At 41.1% G+C, this 17,812-nt stretch overlaps 1 protein-coding gene across 1 annotated transcript in view; it reads right to left on the bottom strand.

Moving 5' to 3' along the window:
• Positions 1-10,733, bottom strand: part of pargl (poly (ADP-ribose) glycohydrolase, like) — a gene marked incomplete at its 5' end in the record, with an annotated part of 10,893 nt that extends 160 nt beyond the window's left edge. The window contains 15 exons of the mRNA XM_079235275.1: positions 1-433; positions 536-664; positions 985-1,081; positions 1,962-2,070; positions 2,422-2,500; positions 4,066-4,213; positions 4,414-4,489; positions 4,635-4,707; positions 4,796-4,875; positions 5,022-5,182; positions 5,938-6,024; positions 6,100-6,171; positions 6,346-6,435; positions 9,629-9,751; positions 10,614-10,733. The exon at positions 1-433 is cut by the window's left edge and continues 160 nt beyond it. Coding sequence (XP_079091401.1) covers positions 330-433; positions 536-664; positions 985-1,081; positions 1,962-2,070; positions 2,422-2,500; positions 4,066-4,213; positions 4,414-4,489; positions 4,635-4,707; positions 4,796-4,875; positions 5,022-5,182; positions 5,938-6,024; positions 6,100-6,171; positions 6,346-6,435; positions 9,629-9,751; positions 10,614-10,733 — 1,548 coding nt within the window. The 3' untranslated portion in view covers positions 1-329. The remainder of the gene's footprint in view (positions 434-535; positions 665-984; positions 1,082-1,961; positions 2,071-2,421; positions 2,501-4,065; positions 4,214-4,413; positions 4,490-4,634; positions 4,708-4,795; positions 4,876-5,021; positions 5,183-5,937; positions 6,025-6,099; positions 6,172-6,345; positions 6,436-9,628; positions 9,752-10,613) is intronic.
• Between the last annotated feature and the right edge of the window lie 7,079 nt (positions 10,734-17,812).

The following is a 17,812-nucleotide window of genomic DNA, read 5'->3' as shown; positions in this document are numbered from 1 at the left end:
AAGAAATGTGTTTTTGTTACGTTAGTATTTGTACATTAGTACATTAGTATTGCTCTTTTTTACTTTAACATGAATCAGCTTTGTCGTCTTTTTAAACTTTAAATGTTGTTTACTTAATAATCGACTGAATCTTCTCAAACTGTTCTATGAAATAGTTCCCTCCACTTCTACTATCATCATCTTTGTGTCACATTCAAGGTGCTCATGCAAAATAATTATCTTTACAATCAAGAACATTTCGGAGCGGTTTCTTCTTCTTGTTGTTAAAACGTTGTTGTTGTTGTTGTTGTTGTTGTTTTAGTGCAGAGAAGTGGCGGCTGCCTCGGTCCTCACAGCTGACTCCTGCTGGTGCTGATGAAGTGGAACAGATCCACGTGAGGACCGGAGGCCCGCTGCACGGCGCAGTAGTCCTCCAGCAGCAAGAACAGCTTCCCTGTGGCGGAGAGCAGAAGCAGATGTTTGTTTGTTTGTTTGTTTGTTTGTTTTAAAGCAACAACGAGCTAACGTTTAGCCGCTGCTCGTCCCGGCGGCTCACCGACTGTAGTTCCCTCGGCGGCCAGCAGGCGGTGCGTCTGCTGGAGGCCCCGCTGCAGCTCCTCGCCCCGGAAGGTGAAGAAGGCCACGCCCCTGTGGGCCGCCGCCGCCGCCATCAGCTGGATCACGGCTGCACACGGAGAGGAAGCTCAGGACGGCCCAGTCCCAAATCCCAAAATAATCTCTGCTGCATTCCTCTGATGTCATGTGTTTTCATGTTCCATCTTCAAGCCGTAATGTTGTGGTGTTAATGTATTTTATCACGCGCCTCTTTGTTTAACTTTTTATTACGTGTTCATGCTTCCATTGGTCACATTGCTATGCATTGTGGGTAATTCCCAACATGCTACGATGTGACAATGGGACAGAACCAAACCCTCACGGACGCCTCTGAGTCCATCAGGTGGAGATGGGACTGGACCCCAGAGTGTGGTGGCGGCGGTGCGGTACCTTTGAGCTGAGCGTCTCCGTTGAAGGCGCCGCAGCCCCATTGCCCCGTGGCGATGTCGGGCTCGTTGGGGTCGCGACCCTTGAATCCACAGTACGCCTTCAGGGACACCGGAAGAACCACGGAAAAATGACAACCACATCAAATACAGACTATGCACACTATAAAATAAATAACTAATAAAGAATTATATAATTCAAATTAAAATAATAATAATCAATTAAAAATAAATATGGTTATTGATATTGACTCCTTCTGCTTAATGGGTCGTGGCTATCTGGATAATGGACCTCATGCATACTACTCATTATATGAATAATTTCTGTCACATTCATGTAATGTGCTGTAACTCCGTTACGTTATTCATTCTGGTCACATGACATCTATTGCTTCTGTCCATCCGGGGAGAGGGATCCTCCTCTGTTGCTCTCCCTCAGGTTTCTTCCACTTTTTTTCCCTGTGAAAGGGTTTTTACTATCTTTTTGAGGAAGTTGTTCCTGATCCGATGTGAGGTCCCGGGACAGGATGTCATGTGTACAGATTGTAAAGCCCTCCGAGGATAACTTGTATTTGTGATGTTGGGCTATACAAAATAAACTGAATTGAATTGATACAGTATACAGAAAACAAATATCTGAACCGTATCTGATGTGAGTATATATTCCCATATATTGTTCTATATACAAGTTTTCACTATATGGCCATTATATGTTGTTATATAATAATTATGATATTATATTAATATATATATATATATATATATTATAATATTGTATTACATATATATTATAATATATATATATATTATATTAATGTATATATAATATAATATATATATTATAATATATATAAATATATATATATATATATTGTAATATATATATATTACAATATATATTACAATATATATATATATAATAATATAATAATAATAATAATAATAATAATAATAATAATAACAATGTGAGGAGCAGCCCACCTTGTTGAGCTCCCTGCTCACATGCTTCATGCTGTATTGATCTCTCTCGTGTTTGTAGTGCAGAGCATCGATGGCCAGAATCTTTCTCTTCAGACGACTCCACTGGTCTCTGGAGGAGAGACGTGGTGAGACACTGTGTGGGGGCGTGGTTAGCTCAGTTGGAGAGGGGGGGAGAGGCGACTCAGGGAACAGGTGTCGGGATGAGACCTAATTGGCCTCAGCTGGAGCAGGTTGTGTGTTGTGTGTGTTGTGTGTGTTGTGTGTGTTGGCGATGTGAGCCATGGGATGGACGGAGTCCCAATAAAGACACTGCCAACCAGCATCAAGGTCTGCGTGTGTCATTTGGACTGGGGGAGGTAACGAATCCACACACACACACACACACACACACACACACACACACACACACACACACACACACACACACACACTGGGGCCCCAGAGTCGTGCAGCTCTCTACCTGCGCAGGTTGTCCTGGTGAGGCCCCGCCCACTGGAAGCTGTCTGCGAAACCAGAGTACCGGCTGAACCGCTGAGAGCCTGAAACCAGAGAGACCATGAGAGACTTCCTGCTGAGCCGACGGCTGCTCTGGAGACACACGGTTCTTCCACATAAAACAAGATATATTGTACATATTTTATATCAGGTGTTCTACTGGTGTTCTACTGGTGTTCTACTGGTGTTCTACTGGTGTTCTGTGGTGTTCTACTGGTGTTCTACTGGTGTTCTGTGGTGTTCTACTGGTGTTCTACTGGTGTTCTACTGGTGTTCTCTGGTGTTCTGTGGTGTTCTACTGGTGTTCTACTGGTGTTCTGTGGTGTTCTACTGGTGTTCTACTGGTGTTCTCTGGTGTTCTACTGGTGTTCTACTGGTGTTCTCTGGTGTTCTACTGGTGTTCTACTGGTGTTCTCTGGTGTTCTACTGGTGTTCTACTGGTGTTCTCTGGTGTTCTACTGGTGTTCTACTGGTGTTCTACTGGTGTTCTACTGGTGTTCTCTGGTGTTCTACTGGTGTTCTACTGGTGTTCTCTGGTGTTCTCTGGTGTTCTCTGGTGTTCTACTGGTGTTCTACTGGTGTTCTCTGGTGTTCTACTGGTGTTCTACTGGTGTTCTCTGGTGTTCTACTGGTGTTCTACTGGTGTTCTCTGGTGTTCTACTGGTGTTCTACTGGTGTTCTCTGGTGTTCTACTGGTGTTCTACTGGTGTTCTCTGGTGTTCTACTGGTGTTCTACTGGTGTTCTCTGGTGTTCTACTGGTGTTCTACTGGTGTTCTACTGGTGTTCTCTGGTGTTCTCTGGTGTTCTACTGGTGTTCTACTGGTGTTCTCTGGTGTTCTACTGGTGTTCTACTGGTGTTCTCTGGTGTTCTACTGGTGTTCTACTGGTGTTCTCTGGTGTTCTACTGGTGTTCTACTGGTGTTCTCTGGTGTTCTACTGGTGTTCTACTGGTGTTCTACTGGTGTTCTCTGGTGTTCTACTGGTGTTCTCTGGTGTTCTCTGGTGTTCTCTGGTGTTCTACTGGTGTTCTCTGGTGTTCTACTGGTGTTCTACTGGTGTTCTCTGGTGTTCTACTGGTGTTCTACTGGTGTTCTCTGGTGTTCTACTGGTGTTCTACTGGTGTTCTACTGGTGTTCTCTGGTGTTCTACTGGTGTTCTACTGGTGTTCTCTGGTGTTCTACTGGTGTTCTACTGGTGTTCTACTGGTGTTCTCTGGTGTTCTACTGGTGTTCTCTGGTGTTCTCTGGTGTTCTACTGGTGTTCTCTGGTGTTCTACTGGTGTTCTACTGGTGTTCTCTGGTGTTCTACTGGTGTTCTACTGGTGTTCTCTGGTGTTCTACTGGTGTTCTACTGGTGTTCTACTGGTGTTCTCTGGTGTTCTACTGGTGTTCTCTGGTGTTCTACTGGTGTTCTACTGGTGTTCTCTGGTGTTCTACTGGTGTTCTACTGGTGTTCTCTGGTGTTCTACTGGTGTTCTACTGGTGTTCTCTGGTGTTCTACTGGTGTTCTACTGGTGTTCTACTGGTGTTCTCTGGTGTTCTACTGGTGTTCTACTGGTGTTCTCTGGTGTTCTACTGGTGTTCTACTGGTGTTCTACTGGTGTTCTACCCGTGATGATCAGACACTCGTTGTCCCCGAGTTTCTCCGTGAAGAGACGAGACACGATGAGCTCAGGATGCAAGAGGAACAGAATCTCCTCCTGAACCAGACCAGAGCCCAGAACGCCTCCACCGACCCAGCTGGAGGCAAAGTCCACCTACACACACACACACACACACACACACACACACACACACACACACACATTGCCGTTAAGTATTTCAGTGTACATTTTCCATCTAGTGTTACCACACAGGTTTGATGTAAAGTGTCATGGACATCATGTCTTCCATCTCTGAATACATTAAATAATCCTGGTGAGGTGTGAGTCACCAGTTGCTTCCTGATGGTTCTCACCTGCAGCAGACCGGTTCCCTCGCTCTCGATGGTTCCGTGAGACGACACGTGAAGTTTGTTCATCTTCTCTTCACATCTGAGGAACAACATGATCTTTATTTACAGATCTTTCAAATGGACGGACATCATTGTGAGTGATTCATGGCACAGTTCCAACGGGATCTCACTTCTTAAAGCAGATCATCTTTACTTTCATCATGAATATTATTTATTATCATCACCTCTTCCAGTCGGGCATCTCTGAGTCTTTGAAGCAGCGCCGCTCAAACGTCACCAAACCGCTGGGTTTAGTGTCTGCAGAGAGACACACATCTTCACTGAGCATCACACACACACGCACACACACACACACACACACACACACACACACGGTTCCACTCACGCTCGTCCGTCACCACATGGAAGTAATGCAGGACGGCCTTCAGCTTCTCCTTCTTCTGTAACGACCACTGACCAAACAGTCTGAGGATGAAGAGTTAACACACATGAACACACAGTGAACACACACACACACACACACACACACACACACACACACACACACACACACACACACACACACACACACACACACACACACACACTGTAACAAGCAGTGTGTGTCTGACCGGGTGAAGTTGATGGACGGCAGCTGGCTGAACTCGGTGCTGCCCCCGGTGGCGTTGCGGTGCGGGAAGGTGCAGAAGAAGGCGTTGGCCAGCAGGCAGGAGATCTGAGCCTGAGACAGAGAGATGGAGGCGGAGCTTCCCCTCTTCAGCAGCGGCACGGCCTGCAGGGTAGAATATATAGAGTATTATATATAGGATATATTTAGGGTTATTATCAAATATCATTATATATATTTAGTATATAATTATATATATATTTAGTATGTAATTATATATATATTTAGGGTTATTATCAAATATAATTATATATATTTAGGATTACTATCAAATATCATTATATATATTTAGGATTATTATCAAATATCATTATATATATTTAGGATTACAATCAAATATCATTATAGAATTATTATCAAATATAATTATATATTTAGGATTATTATCAAATATAACTATATATATATATAGGATTATTTGTGTGAATCAAATGCAGAATCTAGGGGGTAAGAAAATGTTTTAAGGGATTTTAAACAGATGATTAATGGATATATTAATAGACTGAATTTATTTTGATTCATGTAAAAGACTGAAACTAATATTCTGAAATATTTATCAAATGTAATTATTATGTATTTAGGATTTTTTGTGAATTAATTGCAGGATCTTGGGGGTAGATTTATTATGAATTAAACACAGATTCTAGGGGTTTAAAAAAACTTTAATATATATATATATATATATATATCTTTAAATATGCCCCTTTATTTGTCATCTTTAAGATGCAAATTCAGATAATGAATGGATAAACTAATATACTGTAATATATTATGTTTTCTTTATTAACTGTAAGGGTTTAAGGGGAAAAGCTCCGTGAAATGTGCAGCGTTGAAGTTCGTGTTCTACAGAAGTCTCACACCTTCTTCACGAACTCGGGCAGCTTCAAAGCCAACGCCGCCATCTTGGGAAGCAGCTTGGAGAAGAAGCTCTCTGTGTCCGGGACGGCCTGCAAACAACATGTGAGCTCAGACATGTGATGGTGGAATGACTCAGAGCACAGGCATGACCTCTGACCTCTGACCTTCACGAAGCTGCACAGGGCGTCAAAGGACCACTGGCCTTTATACTTGGGGTTGTATTTCATGATGGCGTCCTGAGAGACACAAGCAGCTTTTAGACGCATTACGGTCAGTGAGTGACAGGTGAGTGATCGACAGGTGAGTGATTGACAGGTGAGTGATCGACAGGTGAGTGATTGACAGGTGAGTGATTGACAGGTTAGTGATCGACAGGTGAGTGATCGGCAGGTGAGTGAAACAGGTCTCACCTCCACATCCTCGGCGCTCGCCGCTGTCTTCTTGGCCAGAGCGCTCAGCTTCTTGGAGATCACCTCCCACCTCTTTGTCTGGCTCGCTTGCTGCCAACAGAAAAGATCCTGTCAGATGTTCTAGATGTTTCAGATGTTTCAGATGTTCTAGATGTGTCAGATGTTCTAGATGTTTCAGATGGTTCAGATGTTCTAGATGTGTCAGATGTTCTAGATGTTTCAGATGTAGATGTTTCAGATGGTTCAGATGTTCTAGATGTTTCAGATGTTCTAGATGTTTCAGATGTAGATGTTTTAGATGTTTCAGATGTTCTAGATGTTTCAGATGTAGATGTTTTAGATGTTTCAGATGTTCTAGATGTTTCAGATGTTCTAGATGTTCCAGATGTTCTAGATGTTCTAGATGTTTTAGATGTTCCAGATGTTTCAGATGTTCTAGATGTTTCAGATGTTCTAGATGTTCCAGATGTTCTAGATGTTCTAGATTTTTTAGATGTTTCAGATGTTTCAGATGGTTCAGATGTTCTAGATGTTTCAGATGTTTTAGATGTTTCAGATGTTCTAGATGTTTCAGATGTTCTAGATGTTCCAGATGTTCTAGATGTTCTAGATGTTTTAGATGTTTCAGATGTTTCAGATGGTTCAGATGTTCTAGATGTTTCAGATGTTTTAGATGTTTCAGATGTTCTAGATGTTCCAGATGTTTCAGATGTTCTAGATGTTTCAGATGTAGATGTTTTAGATGTTTCAGATGTTTCAGATGGTTCAGATGTTCTAGATGTTTCAGATGTTCTAGATGTTCCAGATGTTCTAGATGTTCTAGATGTTCCAGATGTTTCAGATGTTCTAGATGTTTCAGATGTTCTAGATGTTTCAGATGTAGATGTTTTAGATGTTTCAGATGTTCTAGATGTTTCAGATGTAGATGTTTCAGATGGTTCAGATGTTTTAGATGTTTCAGATGTTTTAGATGTTTCAGATGTTCTAGATGTTCCAGATGTTCTAGATGTTCTAGATGTTCTAGATGGTTCAGATGTTCTAGATGTTCGAGATGGTTCAGATGTTCTAGATGTTTCAGATGTTCTAGATGTTTCAGATGTTTCAGATGTTTCAGATGTTCTAGATGTTCTAGATGTTTCAGATGTTCTAGATGTTTCAGATGTTCTAGATGTTTCAGATGTTTCAGATGTTTCAGATGTTCTAGATGTTTCAGATGTTTCAGATGTTCTAGATGTTTCAGATGTTCTAGATGTTTCTAGATGTTCTAGATCAGGCCTGGCCAACCCGCGGCTCCTGAGCCGCATGCGGCTCTTTGCCTGGTTTCATGCGGCTCTTGCGTTCATATCGAAGTTTGTGTTTTTTTTTTTTTTTAATCTTTTTATTGATTTTGCAAATACTTTAGACCACTGGTGTCGAAATCAAGGCGCGACGGCTTGAAAGCCATGAAATCGCGGACCCGTTTTCAGTCTTTCGCGGACACGTTTTCAGTCATTTGCGACACGTTTTCAGTCTTTCGCGGACACGTTTTCAGTCCGTCAGGACGGTCATTTTACATGGGCAAAAAAAAAAAAAAAATCCTGTGCTTTTATTTTGAAGGGATTTTTTAATGCGGCAGAGTGCAATTTATTCAATTTCAGTCATATTGATGTCATGTGTTGTAACTCTGTTACGTTGTTCATTCTGGTCACATGACATCTATTGCTTCTGTCCATCTGGGGAGAGGGATCCTCCTCTGTTGCTCTCCTGAAGGTTCTTCCTGTTTTCCCTGTGTAAGGATTTTACTATCTTTATTTGGGGAGTTTTTCCTGATCTGATGTGAGGTCCCGGGACAGGATGTTATTTGTACAGATTGCACATTTTAATTTGTGATTTTGGGCTATATAAAATAAACTGAATTGAATTGAATATTCACACACTCCTCAATGCTGCGTTCACAACACTTTACTTGCGTGAGTTTACACATCGGACTATTTGTGATAGTTTGCTTCATTCCCAAACTTTTTTTTGTTATGTTCAAAAAGGCTGAAGTTATAACATTATTATGTGTGTTGTATTACCTTGTATCCTTAAGAAGCACTTTTGGGTTTTTAATTGAGTGTGAAAGGGAATATTTCTGTTTGGCATACTGTGACACTATCTCAGGTTCAAACCTAGGTGCCATATTTTCATTAAATCAAATTGAGAAGTTGAAAATGTTCCTCGCTTTGGTCGCGGCTTGTCATTCAGGGAGATGGTGTGTCCTGCAGCCAGATCAGTTAAACCACTGCCCCAGACCACATGCATGTTCTTAGAGTTATGTCCTTCTCAACTGTGACAAAAAAGCTTTGAACAAAGTTAATATAATAACGTGTGTTTAATCTTTGACTTTGTTATTTTCATCTGTTTTAAGTTTGATCTTTGATAGAGTAATGTTGGTTTCTTAACCCTAAATTAAATGGATTTATGTCGTAGTAACAGAGACATTTTAATTTTTGGCTCAGGGGGGGGGGGAGGGGGGGTATGATGTGGCTCTTTGCAGTAACACAGTAAAAAATGTGGCTCTTAGTCTCTGACTGGTTGGCCACCCCTGTTCCAGATATTCTAGATGGTTCAGATGTTCTAGATGTTTCAGATGTTCTAGATGGTTCAGATGTTCTAGATGGTTCAGATGTTCTAGATGTTTCAGATGTTCTAGATGGTTCAGATGTTCTACATGTTCTAGATGTTTCAGATGTTCTAGATGTTCTAGATGTTCTAGATGTTCTAGATGTTTCAGATGTTCTAGATGTTTCAGATGTTCTAGATGTTCTAGATGGTTCAGATGTTCTAGATGTTCTAGATGTTTCAGATGTTCTAGATGTTTCAGATGTTCTAGATGTTTCAGATGTTCTAGATGGTTCAGATGTTCTAGATGGTTCAGATGTTCTAGATGTTTCAGATGTAGATGTTCTAGATGTTCTAGATTGTTCTAGATGTTTCAGATGTTCTAGATGTTTCAGATGTAGATGTTCTAGATGTTCTAGATTGTTCTAGATGTTTCAGATGTTCTAGATGTTTCAGATGTTCTAGATGGTTCAGATGTTCTAGATGGTTCAGATGTTCTAGATGGTTCAGATGTTCTAGATGTTTCAGATGTTCTAGATGGTTCAGATGTTCTAGATGGTTCAGATGTTCTAGATGGTTCAGATGTTCTAGATGTTTCAGATGTAGATGTTCTAGATGTTCTAGTGGTGATAAGAAGTGTTTCCTCGTCTTCATCAGTCTTGTGTCCAGCAGAACGTGCAGCAGGTGAACAGCCTCAGACCTTCATGAGTCCGGAGGTGAGCATCCTGCTGGAAGGGGAACTCGGCATCTTCACACAGCTGCTGAGCCACACGTCTTTCCCCGGCTGAGGCAGGAGTCCTCCTCCACTGTTAAACAGGGCCGCCTGAGAATAACATTTATTATTTAGGGGAAAACAAAGAATGGAGAAAAGTCAAAAAAATTAAAATGATTATCAGAACTTCTTGTTCGTCTCCGGACCCGTCAGCTTTATCAGGCAGACCTTGAAAGGGACCCGACCCCTATGTTGGGAACAGCTGGACTAAACCTGACCGTATATAACGTAGCTAACGTTTCTACATTGATGCTTCAGTGTTAACCATCCCATAATGTCACATAGAATCAGCCACAGGAACATTTTACTGCACGATGAGTACTTTTACTACTGATACTTAAGTACATAATAATACTACTGTTCTGTGTCTGATCACAGGGTGTGTAATGGAGTACTTCTACAGTGTGGTATTCATATCCAGTGGATTACAGCAGAGAAACAAACATCTTAAAATAAAAGGTTTAAGTTTAAGTGTACAATATATTCAGAATATTTCCTCCTGTTTACTTTGCTGACGTTGCCGTTGGCGATCTCACCAAAGCCCCCAGACTCCATTGACAACAGTGATCTGACCTGCAGGACACGGGCTGCTGTGTGTGTGTGTGTGTGTGTGTGTGTGTGTGTGTGTGTGGTTGTGTGACTTTGGTGAATCTGAATTAACTCTTTAAAACACCAAAGTCTCTCAGCAACACAAACACACCAGCAGGAGTCCAGCAGCTCCTGAGAGCTTAAATCACTGCTTTTGTCAATGGAGTCTTGTGTGTTGAGGAGGTCAGAGATCACGGCTTCAGCTCCCTCAGGAGCAGCAAAGTAAAGAGGGGACACTATTCTAAATACGTTGTACGCTCAGCTGAAGTATCTGGCATCAGAACTTGAGTAAAAGCACTCGGTGACTGGAAGGACAGAGTCTCACGTCTACGAGGACGGCGTGCGTCCGGCTGAAGGTCAGACGCTCCCGCTGGTCGTCGCCCGGTGAGAAATGCTTCAGCTCGTCCAGCGGGCAGCCGGAGGAAGAGCCGTGCTCCCTCTTCATCGCCTCCTCTCTCCTGCAGGAGGGCAGGGAGGAGGAGGAGGGGGAGGAGGAAGAGCAGGCCTCCCTCTTCATCGCCTCCTCTCTCCTGCAGGAGGGCAGGGAGGAGGAGGTGGAGGACGAGGAGGAGGGTGAGGAGGAGGAGGGTGAGGAGGGTGAGGAGGAGGAGGAGGAGCAGGCCTGACCTGAGCGCCCCTCAGGCTGCAGCAGGTCTCTCATCTGGGAGCTTCTGTTGGTCATGTCTGGAGCTTCACACACAGGAAGTGGAACAAAAAGGAAACGTGTGGAAGTCAATGTGTGCTTTTATTTTGGGAGGAGCAACTACCTGTTCAACAAATGATGTAACACCTTTCTGACCAAAACTGGTCAATGTCCAGCATTTTATTAATCTTTTTTTTAAATATATTTATGGTTTATTGTAAGGTTGGGACGGTTGAGACACTTTGTTTTGGGGTACAAAGAATACAACTTAAACTGAAGAAACTAAACACCTTATATGTAAGGTGTCACTTGTTTACACACCTTTGAGGAAAAGAAAACGTTTGTAAAATTGCTCTATTTTCCTAAATGACTGATATTTGTAATGACAGTGAGATATTGTCCCACAGAGACCGGGACGTGTTGCTGGACCCGCTGGAGGAACCAGAACCAGGACTGAGAGCGGACTATCAGGACCCGGATGTTGTTAAATGAGAGGTTCGGAGACACTGCCGCTTTAGTCCACAGGGGGCGCCAGAAACAACACATGAAAGCTCCTGTAGTGACTTACAGAAAATGAAGGATCTGACTTCCTGCCAGCGTGTTTATTCCACTAATATTTCATATTTATTCCTCTAATATCTCATATGTATTCCACTTCTCTCTAACGGTCGTATTTAAACGCAGAAAGACAAACTATGGAGACTTAAACACAGACACGCGTCGTCTCTTCTCTCTTCTGCGCAGACTCTCAACCTGAAGAAGACGCCTGTGTCTCCGCTTCAGGTGAACTGCTGTCACTAAAGCTACAGGTACAGGTAGAGGCACAGGTACAGGTAGAGGTACAGGTACAGGTACTCACCTCTCAGCCGCAGACTTCACGAGGCTGTCTGTAACTAAACGGCTCCAGCAGCGAGGTCGCCTCTCGTTACTTTCACTTTGAGGAGAAAACGAAAGTGAAGCGAGGCAATAAGTCTGTTTTATATTTTCATTACACACGAAACCTCCCGTAAAGAAACATGGAGTGTTCTCATTCATATTTAATATTATATATAATAATATATTATGTATTATTATCCTCAGCATGAACTCTTTTCAGAAGCTGCCACACAAATAGTGGATATTTAATTTAAAAAACAAAACATAAATGTAATTAATTAATGTGGTGGAAAATCCATGTGTTTTTACTGTGTATTTACATACACATTAAAACACATAGATTTTATATTATTATAACACATAATACTTTAATCTACTGCTGTTGTACCAGCACAATACTGCGTTTGGTGGCGTTTGATCTTTGACCACGAGGGGGCAGCAGTGAGCCGCCAGAAGTAACGGCTTCTTCTTCTCGTGTCGATATGATCGATCATCAGAAGAAGAATCCGTCATCTCGCGCCGCAGTGAGGAGGTTCACGTCATTTGCTCAAGTTGAGCCTTCAACAACAATTTTCTTTTTTTAATTTTGTATTTAATTACATTTCTTATAATTAATTATTAATTATTTTATAAAAAAATAAAGAATTATAAATGATGTATAATATATGTATTTAATTTTGAATGATTTATTCATATCAAAAGTACTTATTAGTGGACCCTCTGCTTTCAATATTAATGTAATACTTTATTATTATTATTATTGTCTAAAAGTGTAAGCAGCTATTTAATGTAACAGCTGTAATCTATTTTATATTCTATTCAAATCTAATTTAAATCCTAAACAACATGTTTTATTTTATAATTTTTATTTTATAGGTTGGACGATTGATTGCAACATCAGGATGTTCACGCTTCAGGACATGACACTGAAAAAGAGGGTGGAGGACCTCAGGTTGTGTGTGTGTGTGTGTGTGTGTGTGTGTGTGTGTGTGTGTGTGTGTGTGTGTGTGTGTGTGTGTGTGTGTGTGTGCGCGCGCGCTTGTGTGTGTGTTATTTTCTGGGTCAGCCCTGGAATGTTCCGCCTCCTGCCAGAGAGAAGTCACTACAATGGTATGCACAATCACACACACACACACACACACACACACACACACACACACACACACACACACACACACACACACACACACACACACACACAGCGGATGACTTAAAAAGGCATGAAGAGTGAGTGAGGACACGCACCCTGCTAACAACTGAATATTTAAACATGATAATAATAATAATAATAATAATGAACACCTGCAGTGGATCTCTACATGAGCTTTATAAATATATATCTTTATCCTCGCCTCCTTTAATAAATAGATAGAGGAGCGAGGTGAACCTTCTTGAGAGTCCCATTTTAATTGAATTTCCTCCTGCAGGTCAGGTTGTTGCAGCACCGTGTCAGAGTCATAGGAGGGTCAACGCCTCGGCCAGAGTGTGTGTGTGTCTATTGTGTGTGTGGGTGTCTATTGTGTGTGTGTCTATTGTGTATGTGTGTGTGTGTCTATTGTGTGTGTGTGTGTGTGTGTGTGTAGCTATGTGGTGGAGGAGTCAGTCACTCTGTCCTGTGACATTGTGAAATGACTGCAGTAGTAGATTGGAAAGTGTGTCTGTGTGTGTGTGTGTGTGTGTGTGTGTGTGTGTGTGTGTGTGTGTGTGTCTGTGTGTGTGTGTATGTGTGTGTGTGTGTGTGTGTGAATGTGTGATTGTACTATGCGGCAGGTCGTGGGGGAGGAAGCAGCAGTGTGGAGCGTAGAGGAGTAATATGGATAGTGTGTGTGTGTGTGTGTGTGTGTGTAGCTATAAAAAAAAAATGAAGAAATGGGAAATCTCAGCACCTGTTTCCAGGGCAACAGAGGTCTGAAAAACAGGCAGGTTGGACTTTTTTTTTATTATTTGGAATATTCTCCACGCTGCACTGCCCTCTGGCAGCTCACTGCAGACACACACACACACACACACACACACACACACACACGCACACACAGGGACACTTATAATCACCAGGTGCATGATGGGAGGAGAAAGAGGAGACGTTGCACATGCATGGATCATAACATACGTGATCATGCACGGGTGACGTCACTCTCCATGATCTCCCCCCCTCCCTCTCCTCTTTTCTAAAATGATCTGCTGCTCTAGAGGAGGAAGAGGAGGAGGAGGAAGAGGAGGGGGAGGAGTCATTGTGCAATGAGGAAGGTGCCAGGTTATAGCCGCCCCCCCAGAACCAGCTCCTGCTCACTGAGCTAGCTTAGCTTGTTAGCTGGTTTCCAGGTGACAATACACTCAAAAAGACAACAATCAGCGGAATGATAGGTATTCATAGCGGACGCACTCCTCTCCGGTCCGGGTCGAGGAGCGGAAACAAAAGGAACTATATTATTAACGGGCATCTACAGCCGACACTAGCGTAGCGTAGCTTAGCTCAGCGCAGCATTAAGCTAGCAGCGTGTTAGCGGCTCCTCCGCTCCTGTTTTCTCCCTCTGGCTCCGACCAGAGAGCTTCTTATCCGCACGGCCGCGCACAGATATCACGTTTATATTGCTGTTAATCACCTGTTACGCGCGCGGGGAGCTGCGGCCTCCACACCTCTGCGTTCATTACGCTGCTCGGCTCAGGTAGGTGGGAGAAAACCGTCTGATATTCTGTCTTTTTGTGTGTGTGTTTGTGTGTCTGCTTGCATAACGTGCAGCGGCACGCCGCTTTGTTCTGCTGCGGCGGGCTGTGGCTGCAGCAGGTGGAGGTGGTCTGCAGGGCTGCTGCGCCGCTGCGTTGTTGTGTGTGTGGGGTTGTTGTCTGTTGCATTGCAATGTGTGTGTCTGTGGTGGTCGGTGCCCGTTTGGACTCGACTTCCTGGACGTCTCAATAACATGTTGTGTTGCTGGACGCCAGGCTGTGCGATGCGGTGCTGATACAGGCAATATGTATGTTTATTATATATTTATGTGTAGGACTTGTGCACCTTTTTGTTTTATACACACAGAAAAGTGATGTAAATGACTACTTTGTTGTTATTATTATTATTATTATTATTATTGTTATTATTATTATTATTATTATAATATAGCCTCAGCCACTTGGCCGGATTTTCTTATTGTACACTTTATTTTGTATTATTTTTGGGTAAACACTTCAAGCCTAAATCTTGATGATGGAAATCAGGCACCTGTAGCACCTCAGACTGCACAGTACTAGTGACAGTACTACATGTACCTCTGACGTGTAGTACAGGAAAAACTACTATAGTACCTCTGAGATGTAGTACACTAAAAAGTACAATATGTACCTGATATATAGTACAGTAAAACTACTATAGTACCTCTGAGGTGTAGTACAGTAAAACATCCAACATGTACCTCTGAGGTGTAGTACAGGAAAAAGTACAATATGTATATAGTACAGTAAAAACTACTATAGTACCTCTGAGGTGTAGTGGAGAATTATATAGTATCTGAACATTGCAGTACTCGTGTAAAGTACCTCAAAGTTGTACTTACATTTCTGCTTCTTCCGTTTGTTCGTGTCAGGCGTTCCTTCTTCTTGATAATAATTTCTCGTCTCTTCTCTGTTTCTAAGAGGATATTAATTGGTAATCTCTCTCAGATCCATTCAGAATCCTTAATCAGCGCTTTATTAAAAGCCAGAACGTTGAATATTAAGTAACGACTGGCTGATCAATCGATTATTCGATTAGTTGATTGGCCGAAAATTTGTCAGCTTTTATTTGAAGAGTTTTGGTGATCTTTTTTTTTTTTAAACAAATACTTTGTCAAATGGAATGTTCTAGTGTCTTAATTCTTTTATTTTTATTTTGAAATGAATATATTTGTGATTGTGGACGGTTGGTCAGAATGTGTGATGAGCAAACTGATAGATACATTTATTTATTTGGATTATTATATGCAGCAGTTGATATATATATATATATATATATATATATATATATATATGCGTTCTTATTATTTTGTCCACCCCATTCATATTACAAAAAACATTTATTATGCAAAAAAACCCTTTTATTTTTCATATCTTTATGCATTTTATATATTTGGGTTTTGGATTGTTGGTGAAACTAAATATTTAAATACGTCCACATGAAGAAACAGAGAGATATTTTTCCACATTTTTGATCAAACAATTAATCTAGAATATATATATATATATATATATATATATATATATATATATATATATATATATATATATATATATATATATATAATATAAGATTGGTGAGTTGCCGTCCTACATGCTCAACCACATTTTAGAGACGGAAGAATCGTCACGTTTTAAAGCAGCAGGATTCAAGAGCACGTTTAATTTGAACAATTACCAAAACTGCCCGTTATCGCAGCCAGACGCTGTCAAACATTAGTGATATTTCATTAAACATATTTTATTCTACGCATCTCATTTATAAGCTCGCCCCAAATAAACCATTCATTTTAATCAGATTGGGTAAAAACTATGACGTCATGATTGCTTCATCTGAGACCAACAGTCATGTGACCACAAAGAAACTTCGACTCAACTTCAGGAAGTGAACACAGAGGAGAGAGAAGTTGTAAAATGTTAAATATTTACAGTATGTACGCATGTTTTTTTCTTTTTAATGACTCGTGTCATAATAACTGAGTTATTCTGCTTTAACGACGTGTTCTAGTTCTACTTTTAGTCACATGGCTCTGTTTCTAAAGAGGAGCAGGACTTTTATTTTGAAGGGACAAGCCGAGGCCACAGAGAGTAAAATGTGACAGAAGAACCAAAACGCCCTGAAGCTGCTGGACGGGTCAGGATGAACATTGGATGCAGGAAGTTACCGTGATCAATAATTCTGTTCAGCAGGTTTAGATCCCAAGATGTTTTATTCTCTCAATGAGTCGATAAATCATAGTCTAATAAAATAAATAAATTAGGGAACAGAATAATGCTATAGTGAGAGTTTTTGTTGCCATTTTTAGTCTCCATAAATGTTTGGTAGTATAACACTGCATTTATACATCGGCATTAAAGGAAGAAAAAGCTTTATTATAGAAATCTATGTTTTAACTTATACTTTTCAACATTTTAAATAATTTCTTTTACATCACAAAGGAAATTAATTTATCTGTTATGGGGTGCACGTTTGCCTTATTGCAGTCTTTATTATTATTTAAAGTGTTTGCCAACTAGACAATCCCTAAGATTGGTATCTTCACCAAAATAATATATATATATATATAATCATATAATGATATTTAATGTGTTCTTTTCATTTTGTGTCCAATGTTTATCTGAAAATTATTCATCAAATGCGTCTGTCAACGGAGTAAAAAAGTACAACGTTTGCCTCGAAGATCCAGTGGAACAGAAGTATATTTAAAAAAAGAAGCATGAAATTAAAGTACTCCAAAGTACAAGTACTTTCAATTTGACCCCAAATACTGGAGTCTCTGGCTAAGCGGACGCGTAATGAAACGTGTACTTTTGATGTAGTATTTCAGCATCTTTTTCCAAACCTCTCGCAGTACTCTGTGTTTTCTCCAGACTGGACTTGATTACTTCCCCTTTAGTTGAACCTGATTTCTTCTTCTTCTTCTTCTTCTTCTTCTTCTTCTTCTTCTTCTTCTTCTTCTTCTTCTTCTTCTTCTTCTTCTCTGGCTCCAGATGTAATCGGCAGCTTTAAACTAATCTGTGAGACTTTGGATTAGCGCTAACGACGTGTGCTTTGATTAGAAAATACAAGTGTCTGGTTTTATTGAGCGGGAAAAGGCTCGTCTGCAAGAACTCTGTGGGTTCAGAGGTCAACAAACCGTGAGGGAAATAATCGTTATTTGCAGCTCTTAACCTGGCTCTGCAGGGGAAATGAATGTGTTTTATCTGCTTTTTGCACACACAGAAAAAGCTGGAATCAGTTAAAACATGAAAGCAAGAGGGTCAGCTGAGGGTTGATCGAGTGTGCAGGAGGAGGAAGAGTT

The sequence above is a fragment of the Taurulus bubalis genome (assembly GCF_910589615.1).
Source record: "Taurulus bubalis genome assembly, chromosome: 19".
Taxonomy (NCBI): domain Eukaryota; kingdom Metazoa; phylum Chordata; class Actinopteri; order Perciformes; family Cottidae; genus Taurulus; species Taurulus bubalis.
The sequence above is the reverse complement of the archived record's forward strand: the minus strand, read 5'-3'. Positions and strand labels throughout refer to the sequence as shown.